The sequence below is a fragment of the Panthera uncia genome, chromosome F2, assembly GCF_023721935.1.
Source record: "Panthera uncia isolate 11264 chromosome F2, Puncia_PCG_1.0, whole genome shotgun sequence".
In the NCBI taxonomy this organism is placed as follows: Eukaryota; Metazoa; Chordata; class Mammalia; order Carnivora; family Felidae; genus Panthera; species Panthera uncia.
In genome coordinates this window covers 67,252,076-67,270,006 of record NC_064812.1, presented here as the reverse complement: position 1 = coordinate 67,270,006, position 17,931 = coordinate 67,252,076, and the positions used below count along the sequence as shown (strand labels likewise).

At 36.0% G+C, this 17,931-nt stretch overlaps 1 protein-coding gene across 1 annotated transcript in view; it reads right to left on the bottom strand.

The window, feature by feature from the left end:
- LOC125924655 (cytochrome P450 7B1) overlaps positions 1 to 17,931 on the bottom strand; it is a 174,537-nt gene that overhangs the window by 23,974 nt on the left and 132,632 nt on the right. Inside the window, exons 2-3 of the mRNA XM_049633343.1 lie at positions 8,913 to 9,049; positions 280 to 867 (exon numbers count right to left, since the gene is read on the bottom strand). Of these exons, the coding sequence (XP_049489300.1) occupies positions 280 to 867; positions 8,913 to 9,049 (725 nt within the window). The remainder of the gene's footprint in view (positions 1 to 279; positions 868 to 8,912; positions 9,050 to 17,931) is intronic.

The window sequence follows — 17,931 nt, the reverse complement described above, 5'->3', positions numbered from 1 at the left end:
GGGGGGTGGGGAGGTGGGGGATGAGATAAGAGGAGTAAATGCAGCTTAGTTATACTCTTTCTCATTATCACCATTAAGTATCTTGTTTTACCACCTCAGCAAAAAAAAAAAAAAAAAAAAATCAATTATCACAGAGGGTTGTTTCAGAGTAAAACATTTTATCATTAGCCAATTAGAAAGAGCATAAAAATTTTCAAGGTCACCATTTTGTCTTTTTATTTCAAAGGTCTATTGTAAATTATTTTATTTTAGACAAGTAATCATCCAGAAGTTTCTTACCTCCTATTTCAAGGTCCTCGAGCGTATAGTATTTCTCCAGGATATCTTGCCTCATTTGAACAACTTCTGACCATCCTTGTATCTTAGCTAAGTGTTCTGATGTCAAGTTTTTTATAAGTTTCCTTCTAATAGACTTGACATTTCCTAGAAGCTCTATGGGTATGTCTGATACTAAATACGGGAATTTGTCATCAAATTTTAAATAATCATCTCTTAGCTCAGTAGTAAATTTCTTCGTACCACCAGCAAGACTTTTTCCATATATGGTTGTAAATGTGATCTCAAACATCACTGAGTTGCAGAATGCCAACAGCGGTGTCATGACCCAATCTGTGGCTTTTAGTAGGTGGAGTTCAAGCACTTGTCTTAAATTCTGCATCATGTTTTCTGTGAGTATGTCCAAAGATTTCCCTTGTAAAAGTTGATAGCAGATGTGAAGTTCATCGTTCAGGTCATCATTGGTTTCCAGCTTTTTGATGGAAAATGCTTTCCTTAAGAGTTTATTAGTAAATGTTCGAAAGCTTAATTTGCGGTTTTTCATCACTGACTGGTACTGAAAAGGATCCAGGATAAATGTTATATACTTTCCTAAAAGAAATAAATGAGAATATGAGCTCTTTTGGTAGCAAAACACACAATATACCTGAAATTTGAAAATATTTTAATCAAAATTAGGAAGACCTTAACAACATCTAGAAAGGTGCAAAGTTTAATAAAAATCCATTTTGTTCAGATTCCATACCTGTTTCCTTTAAAAACGGGAGATAGTAGGAAAGGCTTTAAGTTAAACATTCTTAAATTCTGAATGACTTTTAAAAAGATACTGTCTTATTTTAATTAAGTACCCAAGTATTTAAACTACCCTTGAAATATCCTCAGAATCTCTTGACTTAAACATTTCTCATACAATAATACAAACAGAAAACAAACATCAAACAAACAAATTATTATTTACACTTCATAAAGAGCTATTTCATACTTGGTATCTTCTTAGCTTTGGTTGGATACAACACCTTTAACTCAGATAAATGAGTATGTGGTATGAGGCCAGTACTCACAAGGTAATGTTCGGTGCAACACTAATACCGAATCAAAATGTCAGCATTTTCATTTTTATACATGAGAAAATAGTGGTTCATGGAGATTTAGTAACATGTCCAAGGTTACCTACTGATTTGTGATTAAAACAGAATTCCAAACTAGAACCTGTCCATTCATGCATTCATCCTTACCTTCAACATTTATTGAGATCCAGATATTTATTTGGATCTCTCTCCTCTTAAGATAAAAAGATGCAAAGAAATCATTGTATCACTGTGGATGGTGTTGTAGCAGAGATGTGAACGCAATGTAGCAGAAAGAGAAAGGGAAATCTGCTTCAGTCTGCCTGGAGTTATCTATCATCAAGATAGTTCCTTGAGGTGCTGACATTTGGTCTTTTCATAGATCAGTGTTGTCCACACTCACCCAATTAAAAGACTTAGGGTGCTGGTTAACAATACAGATTCCTGCCTGATTCTGATTCATAAGGTTTAGATGTGGGACCTACAAGTCTCTATTTTTGACAGGGGCCTGAAGTGATTTAAGGCAGCACACTGAGGAACATGGCCGTTCTATGGTTGGTCTCTCAAAACTGGCAGGAAACTTGGAGAGTTCCCAGCTCTTGGGAACTCTTGGAGTTGGGAGAGTTCCCAGTTCCCAGGTGATCATTGATAGTTCAACTATCAACTCTAAATCAATCAGTTGAAAAAGCTAAAGAAAGTCAAGAGAGGTTAAGGGCCAAGATCCCACTGCCATTTTTAGTGGCAGAGCCTGGACAAGAAGTCACTCTCCATTCGTTGTTCTGTTCCTTACGCAGTGCTGACTTCCTCTCACTAGAGTGCTGTTTTAAGATTCCTAATTCGAAGTATTATGCAAAGAGTATTTAAAATGGGCATTTAATGTCCTTTTTTTCCAAGAGCAGACATGAAGTTTAGATAATCCTACAAATTTTAATATCTATTAATTATATTGTCTTCTAGAAAACAGTTCATAGACATTAACATTTGTAAGATCATACACACTTTCCTCTTCACTTTATCATTCCTCTTTGTGTGAGTGTGTATGTGTGTGTAGCTTTCTTAGACCAACAATGCCTCACTTGTTATTTATTGGTAATTCAAGCAGCATCACAGATATTAAATTCAATGTGGTACATGATTAGGACAAAGTTTTGAATAATCTGCAACCTAATTCTTGAAACAGGATAATATGTTTTTGTCTTACAATTTTAAAACGTAATTTTTAAGTATACATTAATGTACATGTGTTATGATGTTTTTCTAAAAATATATCATACGTCTTGAATTTTATATATTGTATTTCTCCTTCACTTATTTAATAAGGTGGGCCAATATAAGAATGAGGGTAAAGCTAGAAGTGTCTATTCATTCTGGTCAGATCCCAAAGCTGCGTCTATAAAGTAAACTGGATTTTTTCCCCTAGGGAGAGCAAAAAGGACTCAACTGGATTTGAGCATATTTTATGACACCTGCTTTACCATAGCATCTTAATTAAATAAAATTGCCAGCATCTGCCTGACAAATAATTGAAAAAAAAGAGTGAATTCTCTTATTTTGCAAAAGATATAATTTTAGGCAAAGCTATGTATTTTCACAGGTGGTGATTCATACTTTCCTCCTTTCACTAAATGAGAAGATTTTCTTAAATATCTTTAGGGTTATTTTAAATTAGCCACTAAAATTCAGAGAATGTATAAAAGATTCAGTTTGTAAAACACACAATTTTTAGAGAATAGTTTGAATTTTTCTTACCAATTGTCTACATTCATTAAAATCTAAGTGGAAAGACAAAACTATATTCAGCCATGACAGCATGAGCTACTGGCCATTGGCCTACTGAAGTAGATCGAGCCTGTGTGCATGCAAGAGTTTTTGTCTACGATTCATCACAAATACACATATAGCCCCTCTCTCTCCTTGCTGGTTAGGATATGGGAAGAAAACAATGAGATTAATTTCAAATAAAAGGAATAAAAGCTAATTAGCAACCAATTATTGATAAATTGTTTTTTAAAATAAGCAATTATTGCATATAGGTTCTTTATAAAAATCTTTCCTGATTAGTTAAAATCAATTTATTTGTAAATGAAATTCTCACTCCTGTCAAGCCTCTTTATACTCCAGGATCTGTATTTTCTCTTTCTCATTCTTATTTTAATTTTCTTCAACATCAAGGCATTGTGTTTTCCCAACTCTCTTTCTGAGTAAGATGTTGATTGCTTTAAAAGTAGACGTTTTGATTTTCTGGATTTTACTTTTCAAGTGGGTTTGGAAGTACTAATAACCCTGGAGATGTTAGTTGGCTTTTCCAACTTTTAATCTTCAGTATAAACAATTTAAGCTAAGTTTTCCAAAATTAATATTAATTTAAACCATCTGTCCACCATCTGCTAATGTGAGATGCAAAACCAGAGTTTCTTTGTAATCTTTAATCAGACAGTTAGGAAAACACATATACATTCATAAAATGAATTTAAATTTTTTAACAAAGGAAATCTGAAAAGTTATTCTGAAGGCCATGTATTCTTGGAGCAAAATTAACTTTTGCTCCAGTGTGATTTTATGTAAATGAATATCAAGTGTTGATAGGCAAGTTGCCTAGTTTACAAAGATCACAAGGTAGAAACAATATCCATTGCCATGTTTCCAAAAGAGAAAAGAATGCTGTCAGCAGTTGATATGAAATATTGATTTAAAGAATTTCGGAGTTTGCATTTGTCTAAAATAGAAATGTCAAAATGGGGCTCACTTCTGCTACATATATGTATATATATATATATATATATATATAATGTAATATTATATGCACTATTTAATATATATCATATATAATTATCTTTTAGAGCAATAAATTTGAAATGGGCTCAAAATTTTTAATGTCTTCTTTAACAATAATTTCATTCTTGTCCCTTTTCAGAGCTGACTGAGTCTAAAGATATTAATTCTAGCATTCCTGTATAACCTGTGCATGATCCTTCACTAACTCGGCAGCCTTTTCACTTCTTTCGAAATCACTTCTTTTAGGAAGGTGAAGCTACATAACGCAAAGTACGTCAGTAAATATAAGAAAAATTAGATTATTCACCCAGTTGTCTTGTACACAAAACGTCTGACAACTGGATCGTTATAAATTGAATTTTGATGTTTTCATTTCAGGTATTTGGTGCTATCCAGAGATATATCCATGGGAATTCAGGACAACTATTTGAGCCTTTAGATATAGAAATGCCTAGTCAACAAATATGAGATAAATTTGGATTTTAAAGAGATTTTCCTTAATTATGAGCTTTTAATCTCCATGCTTAGTTTTTCAATAGAATTTTTTAAAACATTAAGCTGAAAATATTAGTTTAAAAGTGAAATATGAATGAACTTTTTAGTTTATGAGGATGACCACATTTTATACTCTCCCTCTTATTAGGGAGATTTCACTAGCTGCTGACAATGATGTACAGTGGTGCTTCGCTGGGGTGACATCTAGGGAAAACTGTTCCTCTGCACCACCACACAAAACCAATTAGAGAACTATTTTCTGCGACAGGGCACGAATTTACGTGGTTTCTCATGAAAAGATGTACCTTTTAATTTCTTTATTAAGATGACATCCGTGTCCCTTGAGACTTTTGGGGATGACAATCATTTGTTCATCATGCAAGAGCATACAGTAACTGAAATCACATTACGGGACAAGGGTGGAAGGCCCCGTTCCTCATTTCACATTTTCCAAAGGAGCTATTTTGCAAACTGATCATTAGAAGCAAATACGTTAACAGGGTGTCTTGACAGGAATTAATACAAACTCTGGTAAGGAGCCAAAGGGGAGTAGTGGTACATATTCAACTGTGGTTGTGTACTGTTGAGTTCAAAAGCATAACCATGGCCAAATTATTTAGACATCAGAAATTCAACAAGCTTCTTAGCGTCTAAGATTAAGATATCAAGTGTCAGTGGAAATTGGTTCTTTTTTGAACAGTGAATAACATTATCCAACTCTACCACAAGTTTCTGTTTAATCATCTTAATCATCTCAGGTTATTTTTGTATAATGTATTAAAAGGGAAAACTGAGACGATCAATAATTTGTGTCTACTCATTAGAACATAAAGTTTAAGTTTTTAAGTAAGAGTGATTTCTTTTTTTTTTAAGTGAAGAATATAGTTTTGTTATTATGAAGCCAAAAGATCACTTAGAATAGAAGCACCAGGTATGGCCCTTATTTGTATTATAGTAAGTGTTTCATCAGCCCTAAGGTATTGGGAATATCCTCATCAAATATTTATTGTGAATCAATCAGTGCTGAGCTCTGGTCTAAATGCTGGCAATAGAGGAGATAAAGAATAATGAAGGTAAATAGACAAATGAATTAACAATAAATTCACAATTTATTAAATGCCATGACAGAGTGATACTGAGCGTAATGGGAGCCTGGAGAAGAGGCGTTAAACATAACAGGGGAGAAGAGATGGTCAATGATGCTTTGGGGAGGAAGTGTAATGTGACTACGACCTCAAAAGATGAACCCGTGTCAGTCATCTTTTCAGGATGACTCACAAACAGAAGAACGGCACTCAGGCAGAAAAAAAAGCAAGACAAAACACAGGCACAAAAGGGCATCGTGTGTGAGAGAAATTTCAAACAATTTGGCGTATTAATAGTGCATTAAGCACAAGGCAAGCAGTAGCAAGAGCCGAGGCCAGAGAGGTGGGGGAGCCCAGTCTTGGGGAGCCTTGTGAGGATTCCATTAGATAGCGCAGTTGCCCCAGATGCATGTTTTTTTCCATTTCAGTTTTTCTGAAATCGGAGTGTAGGGAGAGACTTGCCGCTAGGTTGTGATGAAATGGATACTGCCTGTTCATGCAAGAAGGCAAGCCGTGCTGATAATTTCATCCAGTTGGGTCGTTGTTTTTCTCCCAATTACATTAAAATGGCAGCACTGAAATGAAGTTGCTCTATGTACAAAAGGTAGCTTCTGATACTCAATAGAGTAATTGCAGTAAGAAGAAATTACCTAAATTCTTTAGGAACAGAACATAAAATTCCAAGACTGGTTAGAGGAAGGTAAAAGGGTTGAGCAAAGAAAGGTGTTTAAGTAAAGATGACCCAGTTTAAGGAATGCTCAGAGTCAGTGAAAGAACCAGAGGTGCAGTGTCACCAGGGTGAAAGAATAGGGCGTTCTGAGAAGGAATGAGGGATTTGTATGGTCAAGCAAAGTAGAGAGGTCTAGTCAGGTGAGGGCCCATTAATGTCCTCAGCAAGGCAGATGGCTTGTTCCAAGTAGGAGGTATCTAGGAGATAAGCAAGCATGGGAGCAAATGTAGGTAACTTAAAAAATCTGGATGCAAAAGAGAAAAAAAAAAAAAGAAATGAAAGGTACCTAGAAGGAGAATATAGGAGAAGCTTAAGTATGGCTATTTTAAGCTTTATGTAAGGGCCTAAGAGGGAAAGAAAAATGAAGATATATGTTTGGGAAGAATAAATAATGAAACCGGACCTTTGGAGGCAGGACGTTATGGTCACGAGGACAGGTAATTGTCTTAAACATTCTTTGAAATTAGGGAAAATGTAGGGAGGATAGCTGTGAGACACAAGGATATCCGGAAGATAGGTGAGGGTCTGAGATCATACCTGATGGCTTCATTCTTCTTGGGAAGGAAAGGAAGGCGAGTGAACTGTGTTGCCACAGCCCAGTGAGAGATGGGGAGCTAGAACAGCCTGGAAAGGCCTTTCCTGCCCTCCCTCCAGCACGCTCCACTAGAAGTCAGAGGGCAAAGAAGTGCAGATAATCTAATCTGTAGAGATCAGATTTCTGGGACATAGGACATGAAAGGTGAAGAAAAGAAATAGCTAGTCCAGTGATAAGCTGATATAAAAGACTGTGTGAAGATGGCTACAGTAAACTCTTTCTATCTCTCTACACATGCTCCTTTGCAATGGGACTCTGCCATTTTTCCCAGAGAGTGGTGAAGTTTATTTCCCTACCCTTGAGTTGGGGCTGGGCTACGACTGCTCTGACTAATAAAATGTGGTGGAAGAGAGGTTTTGTAATAACTCAGCCCAGTTCTCAGGAGGCTCTGCAGCTTTTCTTCTCACCCACCTGAAACACTAGCTGCCATGTAAGGACAACTTCTTGAGAATGAAACATCGTGTGGACACAGAGGCCCAGCCAGGCACGTGATGAAGCCATCTTGGAACATCCAGTTCCCAGTTAAGCAGCCAGATGACTCAAGCCACAAAACTTATTCAGGCAAGATTGGTTGCTTTAAGGCATTAAATTTGAGGGAGGTTTGTTACACAGCAGCTATTTAGCTATTTAGCTCATACAGCTGGACAACATGGGCCTTAAAGGAGGTTGAGAGAAGCATTCCAACTTTTCCTCTCAGCCCTATGATACTGGGATGTTTAGTAATCTTGCTGTAGTTTTCTTTTTTTCTTTTGTAAGCATTTTATTCAAGTGAGAAGCATAACAAACACTTCAAAATTAAAAATACATTGTAAAAAAATACATTCTAGATCAGTGGTTGCTAGGGGATCAGGTCGGGAGGAAAGCAGAATGAGTATGTGGAACACAGAGTATTTGGGGGGCAGTTACACTATCCTCTATGATAGTGAATAATATCCAGGGAATGGTGGATCCATGACATACATTTGTCAAAACTCAAAGAACTGTACAACACAAAGGGTGGACCCTAATGTAAACCACAGACCTTTAATAATGTATCAACATCAGCTCATCAGCTGTGACAAATTATGGGATATGCTATAGTAGGAAATAATAAGTAAAACTATGATCCAGGGAAACAGGATATATGGGTAATCTCTGATCAATTTTCTTTAAACCTAAAACTGCTCTATAAAATAAAGTCTGTTAATACATTTTAGCCTTTTTCCCCCTTGAACCATTCTTTTTATTCTTTAATTTTTTTATGTTTATTTATTTTTGACAGAAAGAGAGAGAGAGAGAGAGAATAAGTGGGGGAGGGGCAGAGAGAGAGGGAGACTCAGAATTTGAAGCAGCCTCCAGGCTCTGAGCAGCCAGCACAGAGCCTGACGTGGGGCCTGAACCCACGGAGTGCGAGATCATGACCTGAGCCAAAGTCAGACGCTGAACCGACTGAGCCACCCAGGCGCCCCGAACAATTCTTAAAACCAAGCCAAATGAAGCCAAAATGGCAGGTGATGGGAGGACAGCAGGGTTCCCTAGGTACCCTCAAGACTTTTACACTTTGTGTAAAAACTTTGTTTTTAATGTGAAAATTACTGTACTCAAAGAAATAGTTTTCTTTTGTACTGGCATACAAATGAAACAATAATATATAACCATTCCATATTTTGCCTAGAGAAAAATACAGCTTAAGAACAACTGAGAAAAAAACCAACTGAGAATTTATTATTTTTTAAAGCATTTTTCTTTTCTGTTTTTTGTTTCTTTTAAATTTTAAGTAGGCTCCACACTCAGTGCGGGGCTTGAACTCATGACCCTGAGATCAAGAGTTGCACACTCTACCAACTGAGCCAGCCAGACACCCCAAGAACTTATGACTTATGGAAGGTACTTATAGAAGTACTGCTTACCCCCAAGGAGAACAGTGAAAGTGTCACCATGTTGCTTTTGAAGTGTTTTCATGAAACCTAAAGGATTCTTTTGGAAGTTCAGGGCCTCTCCAAGGTAAGGAAGCCAGCCTTTTATCAATGGAGGCTCACCAGGTCTCCTATGAGAAAAACAAACAAACAAACACAAGAAAAAATTAAGTCCCTATTTTAATACATGTGAGTTATGAATCCACTCTAGAAGTGAATGGATGAATTGCACAGCTAATTCCAGTTATTTTATTCAATGATTCTTATATAATCAAAGACATGGATTTATTGAGCCCCACCAGTATGTGTGGGTTTTGGGGTATACAGTTCAATTCATAGCTTTTGGTGAGCAACTTTTTGAAGAACTTTGTTATCTTGTAAGACTCAAATGGCTGACTGAAATGACAGCTACACTTAGTAACCATTTTATGTATGAGCTCTGTCTGTACTGTTCTGAGTGTTAGATGTCATGTAGTTCACTTGCCAAAGTAAAGTTCTTTGTTATCAGATATCACTTTAGGCTAGGATTATATCATTAGAAGAGGGACAATTAATAATCTCGAAAAATCTTTTATGCTGTTGGGAACAGTAAAAACTTCAACATTGTTTCCATGAAGTATATCTTGTTATATCCTTTCATAAAGTTTTTATTCAACTACAAAATGAATAGGAATATTTATTAAATTTTACAAGACAACATATGAAACACATTCAACGAAACATTGAAATATTGTGAATTAAAAAACAAGTTCCTTCTTTTTTGACCTATAATCCTAGCAAAACTAGACTTCAGAATTTCTTCTTCTTCATTTATTTGGTGAACTCAATCTGGTTTAAAGTTAAAAAAAAAATCCAAAGCCATTTTATCCTAGAAGGGATTAAAACAAATATTCAAGAGAACTCTGATAATTCTCTATCCCATCTGTGAAGATGACTTATACTACAGGCAGTACAACCCATTTTGATTAATCACAAGATATTACTAGCTCAGACCTAATCAAAGTTCAAGATTATGATCATATTCAACATGGACTTTTATGTAGCTAGATTAACCCTATCAAAAGCTTTTATTTTCCCACATCCCAACATGGTAGAATTAAACTTAAAACATAAACATCAGATCTTTCAGGGGAAAAAGGAAATAAACTAATACAAAATAAACCCAAAGTATGGTAGAAATAAAGGAAAAAGGTATCAAAACTCTTCTTTCTGTTTTTAGAATAAAATTGATTTTTATAATAATTTATAAAGTGTATGCTGTTATTTAAATACATATACTTAGAAAGACAATAAACATTGCATAAAAATGTATATCTTATGCTTCCTCCCTTTCTCTGTTACTTTCTTAAATGCTAACTTTCCCAATGGAGACTTGTGTTTTTGAGAAATTTAAAAGTGTACCAAAAAAGTATTTTAACAGTTAATTCTATATCCATAGATTAAACAAGAGGAGACAACATATATGATTGTAAGTTAGGATCTCCAAATTAGAAACTGCCATAGCATACCGGCTATAAATCAATGGCTTTCAAAATTCGTAAGTGATCTTAGTTCACAAGATTTCCTTTAAAAATATTAACTCTCTTCCTTGGTCTATTTTTACTCTGGTTTGTTTAATGTTGCTTGAATGTTGCATTGTGACAAAGATTTTGAAAGGCTTTTTGTCATATCGTAATTTAATGCAACTAATTTCATCCTCTATGCTCTGTCATTTGGTCAAAAGCTGTATTCTTCACGGGATTTCCGCGGGGGGAAAGGATTGAGCTCAGAAATCCAGGGAATATTAAGTTAATGTTCAGAGTTAGGGAAACACATTAGGAAGCCATTTTACTGTTACAAAGATGAGAGGATCATCATTTCTTACAGCTATGTTCATTTTGGCAGCAATAAGCTCAAAAGTATGAAATACCATGTCACAACTATGCATATTTTCAGCAAAAAATATAGTGCTGGTTCATCTTATGACCCATCAAAGACAGACCACAAAAATCTGTCTTCATCAGTACATTTGTAAAAATTATTTAGAGAGGAAAGACATCACCATAATGATCCGGAAAGGCCTGCTGACATATGGCACAGTGTAAATACTGCTATTTGTCTCTCTCATGCTCTGTGACTTTGAAAATGAAATACCCACTGCCCACTGCTGAATGAGAGAATAGATGCCTAATGTTTCTTGGGAATGATCAGGTCCCAAAGCTTAAAAAGAACAGGTTCTGAAGCAACAGTGGGTAATTTAAAAAATAAAAAAATAAATTAAAAAAAAATGCAAAAAACAAAAAACAAAAAACAAAAACTGTGGTCCATACCCCCTCTTAATCCCACTCTGATGGTATATACTTCCTCAAATATCCTCTTTACTATTTAAGACACTACAAGGACACATCTTGTAAATTTTACAAATTAGAGCTTATAAAAGGTTCTCAATGATTAAACCCAAGTTCTTGATTTTTTTTAAGAGAGTTCTTGTGCATGCATGTGCACAAGTGGGGGAGGCAGGGTGGGTGCAGAGGGAGAGGGAGGGAGAAAATTCCAAGCAGGCTCCATACTGTCAGTGCAGAGCCTGACATGGGGCTTGGTCTCACGAACCATGAGATCATGACCTGAACTGAACTCAAGTGTCAGTCACATTGAGGAGGGCCCTTGTTGGGATGAGCGCTGGGTATTGTATGTAAGCAATAGAACACGGGAATCTACCCCCAAAACCAAGAGCACGCTGTACACACTGTATGTTAGCCAATTTGACAATAAATTATATTAAAAAAAAAAATTTAGCAAAAAAAAAAAAAAGTCAGTCACTTAAGTGACTGAGCCACCCAGGCACCCTTAATACTGGGATTTTAACTCTAATACACTAGCTATGTAGACACCCAGTTGTTTTTTAACTTAAGAATGATAGGGGCGCCTGGGTGGCTCAGTTGGATGAGCGTCCCGACTTCGGCTCAGGTCATGATCTCGTGGCCTGTGAGTTCGAGTCCTGAGTCGGACTCTGTGCTGACAGCTCAGAGCCTGGAACCTATTTGAATTCTGTGTCTCCCTCTCTCTCTGCCGCTCCCCTGCTCATGCTCTGTCTCTCTCTCTGTCAAAAATTAATAAACATTAAAAAATAAAAAAAGAAATTTTAACCTGAGAATGATAATATTAACCTTAAATGTTTACCATTCATATATGAAAGTAGTTGTGCTATACAGAACAGGATTAGTTTTCTGGGCTATTCACATACATTGTAACATACATGGTTTTTCTCTTTTATTCTCTGTATGAACTGTTTTCTTCATCAACTCTCCCTGCTATCTATATAAGGAGCTTGGAAGGCATCACTCCCATCTTCACCACAAGAAAAAAACTGAACAAACCGAATATCAATAACTCCTCTTAGATTCATTACAGAATTGATGCCACCAGGCAAACCACTGCCCTGAAAGCTATAGAGACAGGTGAATACAGAAAATCATAGCTTACTGGGAACAGAGGCTGCTGCTGGAGTCTTTAAGAGAGACACTGAAAAGGGTAATTGACCAATTGCTGGAGACTGAGCAAGGACTAACTTATGATATAAAGATCTCCTAAGGGGCCAGACTTACGAGGGCTCCACAGGGCTCGCACAAGGAGAAATAGGTAATCTGAATTAGTATGCATCTATCAAATAAATTGAATCAATATATATCTTTTGAAGTTTATTTATTTTGAGAGAGAGAGAAACAGCACAAGTAGGGTAGGAGCAGAGAGAGAGGGAGGGGGAAAGATCCCAAGCAGGCTCCACACTGCCAGCATGGAGCCCCATGTGGGGCTTGAACCCACAAAGCCATGAGATCATGACCTGAGCTGAAACCAAGAGTCAGATGCTTAACCGATGAGCCACCTAGGTGCCCCTGAATCAATAATTTATAATCTTCCAAAGCAGAAGGCGCCAGGTCTAGAGCTCACTGGTGAATTTTATCAGACATTTGAGGAAATGTTACCAATTCTCTCTAATCTCTTCTAGAAAAGAGAAGCAGAGAAAACACTTCCTAACTCATCCTATAAGGACAGCATTACTCTAATACAAAACCAGACAAAAACATGACAAAAAGGAAAATTATGGATCAACAAAAATAACATAGATTTAAAAATCCTCAACAAAATAATAGTAAATTGAACTCAACAGAGTATAGAAAGGATTATTATACATTAGGAGCAAGTGAAATATATTCTAGGTATTTAAGGCTGCTTCAATATTCAAAAATAAATTAAATGTAATTAATGTAATCCATTAATTCAAAGGGATAAAGAAGAGAAATCATCTGATCATATCAATAGATACAGAAATATCATTTTACAAAATGTAACACCTATTCATGAAAAAATTCTCAGAAAACCAGGATGAGAGGAAAATTCAACTTGATAAAGAACATCTACAAAAAACCTTACAACTAACATCATACTTAATAGTGAGAAACTAAATACTTCCCTGCTAAGATCTAAAACAAGGCAAAGATACCCCTTTCACAACTCCTGTCTGACATTATACTGAAATGCAATAACACAAGAACAGAAAATACAAGGTAGAAGAATTAAAACTGTTTTTATTGCAGATGACATGATTGTCTATACAGAAAATCTCCAAGAATCAACAAGAAAAAAACCCTCCTGGAACTAATAAGCAATTATGGCCAGGTAGCAGAATACAACATTAATACACAAAAATAAATTGCTTTCCTATTTACCAGCAGTGAATAAGTGGACTTTGAAATAAAAGACCATTTACATTGGTACCCATAAAAATGAAATACTTTGGTATAAATCTAAAAAAATATGTACAAAATCTACATAATAAAAACTACAAAAATTTAAGGAAATAAATCAAATAAAAGTTAAATAAATGGAGAGATATCCCATGCACATCAATAGGGAGACTCAATACTCTCAAGATGTTCGTTCTTCTCAGCTTTATCTATAGATTCAATGCAATCCTGACCAGAAAGCCAGAAAGTTATTTTGTGGATACTGACAAAACATATTCTAAAGCTTATATGGGAAGGGAAAAGACCCAGAAGAGCCAATATAATATTGAAGGACAAGAACAAAGTGGAAGGAGTGATAGTACTCCACTTCAATACTTATTATAAAGCAATAGTAATCAAGACAGTGTGTTATTGGTAAACAAATAGACAAACAGGTCAGTGGAACAGAAGAGAAAGCCCAAAATTAGACCAACACAAATATAGTCAACCAATCTTTGACAAGGGAGCACAGTAATTCAATGGAGAATGGATAGCCTTTTCAACAAATGGGGGTAGAATAATAGCATCCTCTCACAAAACTAGAAATCTAGACACAATTCTTATACCTTTCACAAAAATTAACTCAAGATAGATCAGAGACCTAATTGTAAAATGCAAAACTACAGAAGTCCTAGCAGATAACATAAGAAAAATCTAGATGACTTTGGGGCTGGCAATGACTTTTTTTTTTTTAATGTTTATTTTTGAGAGAGAGAGTGCGACAGAGTGTGAGTGGGGGAGGGCCAGAGAGAGGGAGACACAGAATCGGAAGCAGGCTCCAGGCTCTGAGCTGTCAGCACAGAGCCTGACGTGGGGCTCGAACTCACGGACAGTGAGATCATGACCTGAGCTGAAGTCGGACGCCCAACCGACTGAGCCACCCAGGCACCCCTGGCAATGACTTTTTAGATACAACATCAAAAGTATGATCCATGAAAAAAAAAAAAAACAGCTTCATTAGAATTAAAAACTTTTGCTCTGCAAAATACACTGTTAAGAGAATGAAAACCCGTGTTTCAAACTGGAAGAGAAATTTTTGCAAAACACATACCTGATAAAGGACTAACAACCAACATATACAAAGAACTCTTAAAACTCAACAATAAGAAAAAAAACAATTAAAAATGGGCAAAAGATCTGAACAGACATCTTATTGAGGAAGACATACAGATGGCAAATAAACATAAAAAGATGCCCCACATCACATATTATCAGAGAATTTCAAATTACAACAACAGTGAGCTACTAGTACACAACTATTAGAAGGGCCAAACTCAAAACATTGACTGCCCCAAATGCTGACAAAAATGCGGAACAACAGAAACTCTCATTGTTGGTGGGAATACAAAATGGTACAGCTACTTTGGAAGCCAGTTTGGCAGTTTCTTATAAAACTAAACATACTCTAACCATATGACCCAGCAACTGTGATCCTTGGTATTTACCCAAATGAGTTGAAAACTTGTGTCCACACAAAAACCTGCACACAAGTGTTTATAGCAACTTTAGTCACAATTGCCAAAACCTGGGAACAATCAAGATATCCTTCAATTGGTGAACAGATAAACAAACTGTGGTAAATCTGGTTGGTCGAATATTATTCAGTGATAAAAAGCAATGAGCTATCATGCCACAAAAAGACATGGAAGAACCTTAATCACATATTGCCAAGTGAACTAAGCCAATCTGAAAAGGCTACATACTGTATAATGACAACTCTATGACACTCTGGAAAAGACAAAACTATAACTATTAAAAGATCAGTAGTTGCCAAAGGTTTGGGGGAGAGAGGGATGAATAGGTGTAGCACATAGGATTTTTACTAGAGCGAAACTGTTCTGTATGTTACTGTAACCATGCACATATGTCATACATTTGTCAAAACCCACATATTGTACAACACAAAAATGATCCCTGATGCAAACTAGCACTTTAGTTAATATTAATGTATTAATATTGGGTCAATTGTAACAAATATACTATACTAATGCAAGATGTTAATATTTGCGGAAATTATGGGGATAGGAAGGTGGAGGGGTTATATGGGAACTCTGCAGTTTCCTCTCAGTTCTTCTGTAAACTTCAAATTGCCCTATAAAATAGAGCATATGTATCTCTATAGATATAGATATCTCTCTATATATAATAAACTTTAAGCAAGAAATTGTTATGTAAGTTCACATTTTAATTAATATTTTTTAAAAATATAGACAATTCTAAAGTATTAGTATTGGGCAGTGTGTAAACTGATACAGAATGCAGTATTTTTTAAGAGTAAAGAGCTCTAAACTGATGGTTCCCAGAGGAAAAGGGGTGGGAGGATGGGTTAAATAGATGATGGGAATTAAAGAGTGCACTTGTTGTGATGAGCATTGGGTGATGTGCAGAAGTGTTGAATCACTATATTTTACACCTGAAACTATATGTTAACTAACTGGAATTGAAATAAAAACGTTAAAAAAGAGTAAAGGGTTCTAGAATCCAAAAAGTGAGAAAATTGCTGTGCCTTATCTCTGGCCATGATAAGCCAGTTTCTTGCTATGTCCTCATAAGAAGCCATTGTTAGGGAATCCCAAGCACCTATTTAAGATGTTGGCTGGGCAGAGGATTTTGTACCTTCTAGCTCGGGAAGCTGGTTTTCAATGACCTGTGGGGACTTTGACTAAAGTTAGTTTCTTCCTTGGCATTGTAGGGTTTTTGTCTACTTTGTCTATTAATTATTTTCACTTTAAAGAAAAAGTGAAAAATTTAATCCTAAAAGAAATTCTTTTTAAATCTTTTTCTTATTTTTTATTCTTGTTTTTTTGCATTTTTAAAATTTAGTTTGTTAATGTTTTTGTTTACCTTTATTTTTGTCTGGCACTATGTTGATTCCATCATAAAGATCAGTTTTTCAGGTATGCTTTGAAAGTGATTTTCTTTTGAAGTAATTTGGGTCAAGTTTCTCCCTAGCTTTTCCCGGTTTTAAGCTGACATTGGGACATGCTGCCTCCAAGTAAGTGTAACACACTGCCGGGTCTCTCAGTCATCTCTGCTGAGGGAAAGACCCAGGTTGGCAACTACCATTGGCAAGGATATCTTTGCCAAGGTGAAGTTAACCTGACACATCCTGATTGGAAAAGAGATGGTCATGAAGGTCATTAACAGGAGTCAATACTGTTAAGTATCCTATAAAGTCAAAATATTGAGGGCCTTGGATCACCCCAACATTATGAAATTATTTGAAATGATGGAGACAGGAACAGTCTACCTAGTCATGGAGACGCTAGTGAGGAAGGGCTGTTCAATTACCTAGTGGATCATGGCAGTATGAAAGAGAAAGGGGCCCCAGGAAAATTCTGCCAGAGAGTGTCTGCTGTACAGTATTGCCTCCAAAAGGGTACTGTCCATAGACCTAAAGGCAGAAAACCAACTATTGGAAACTGACATAAACATCAAGGCTGCAGACTTTTGCTTCAGCAATGAATTCCCCTTTGGCAATAAGTTGGATGCCTTGTGTGGCAGCTTCCTTATAATGCCTTGGAACTCTTTCCAGGGCCAAAAGTGACATGGCTCCATGGTGGATGTGTGGAGCCTAAGAGTCATCGTATGTATTCTGGTCATCATCTGCCTGCATTTTGATGGACAACTTTTTAAGGATCAGAGAAAGCAGTAGTGAATTCACCATATTCACTTGTACTTGTCCATAGAATGTGAAAACCTGTCAAGACACTTCTTATCCTCCATGTCTGCGAGAGGTGCATTAGGGCAAATCATGAAAATTCCATGCATGAATGTGGCTCATGAAGATGAGGAACTGAAGCCTCATATGGAGTCACTTCCTGAGTACAAAGACCCTGGCGGACTGAGTTAATGATGTCCAGTGGCTTCACAGTGCAAAGAGGGGCAGGTAGAAGCAATGACGTGATGTGAAGGCTGTGAAGATTATCTTGCCTTGAGTCTTTATCGACACACAGAGACACCATAGGCCACTATAAGACACTCACAGAATCCATCAGTATTGACTTTTTGGAGAAATTTGTTCTCTCTCTCTTTATATGTATATATATATATATATACATATATGCAATTATTATAAATATTGCAATTTTATATTGCAATATTATATATATTTGCAATATATGCAAATATTATATATATGCAATTATATATGCAATTATTATATACATATACTTAATATTATATAAGTATATATTATTATATATATAATATATATACCTATATTATATAAGTATATATATAATATACCT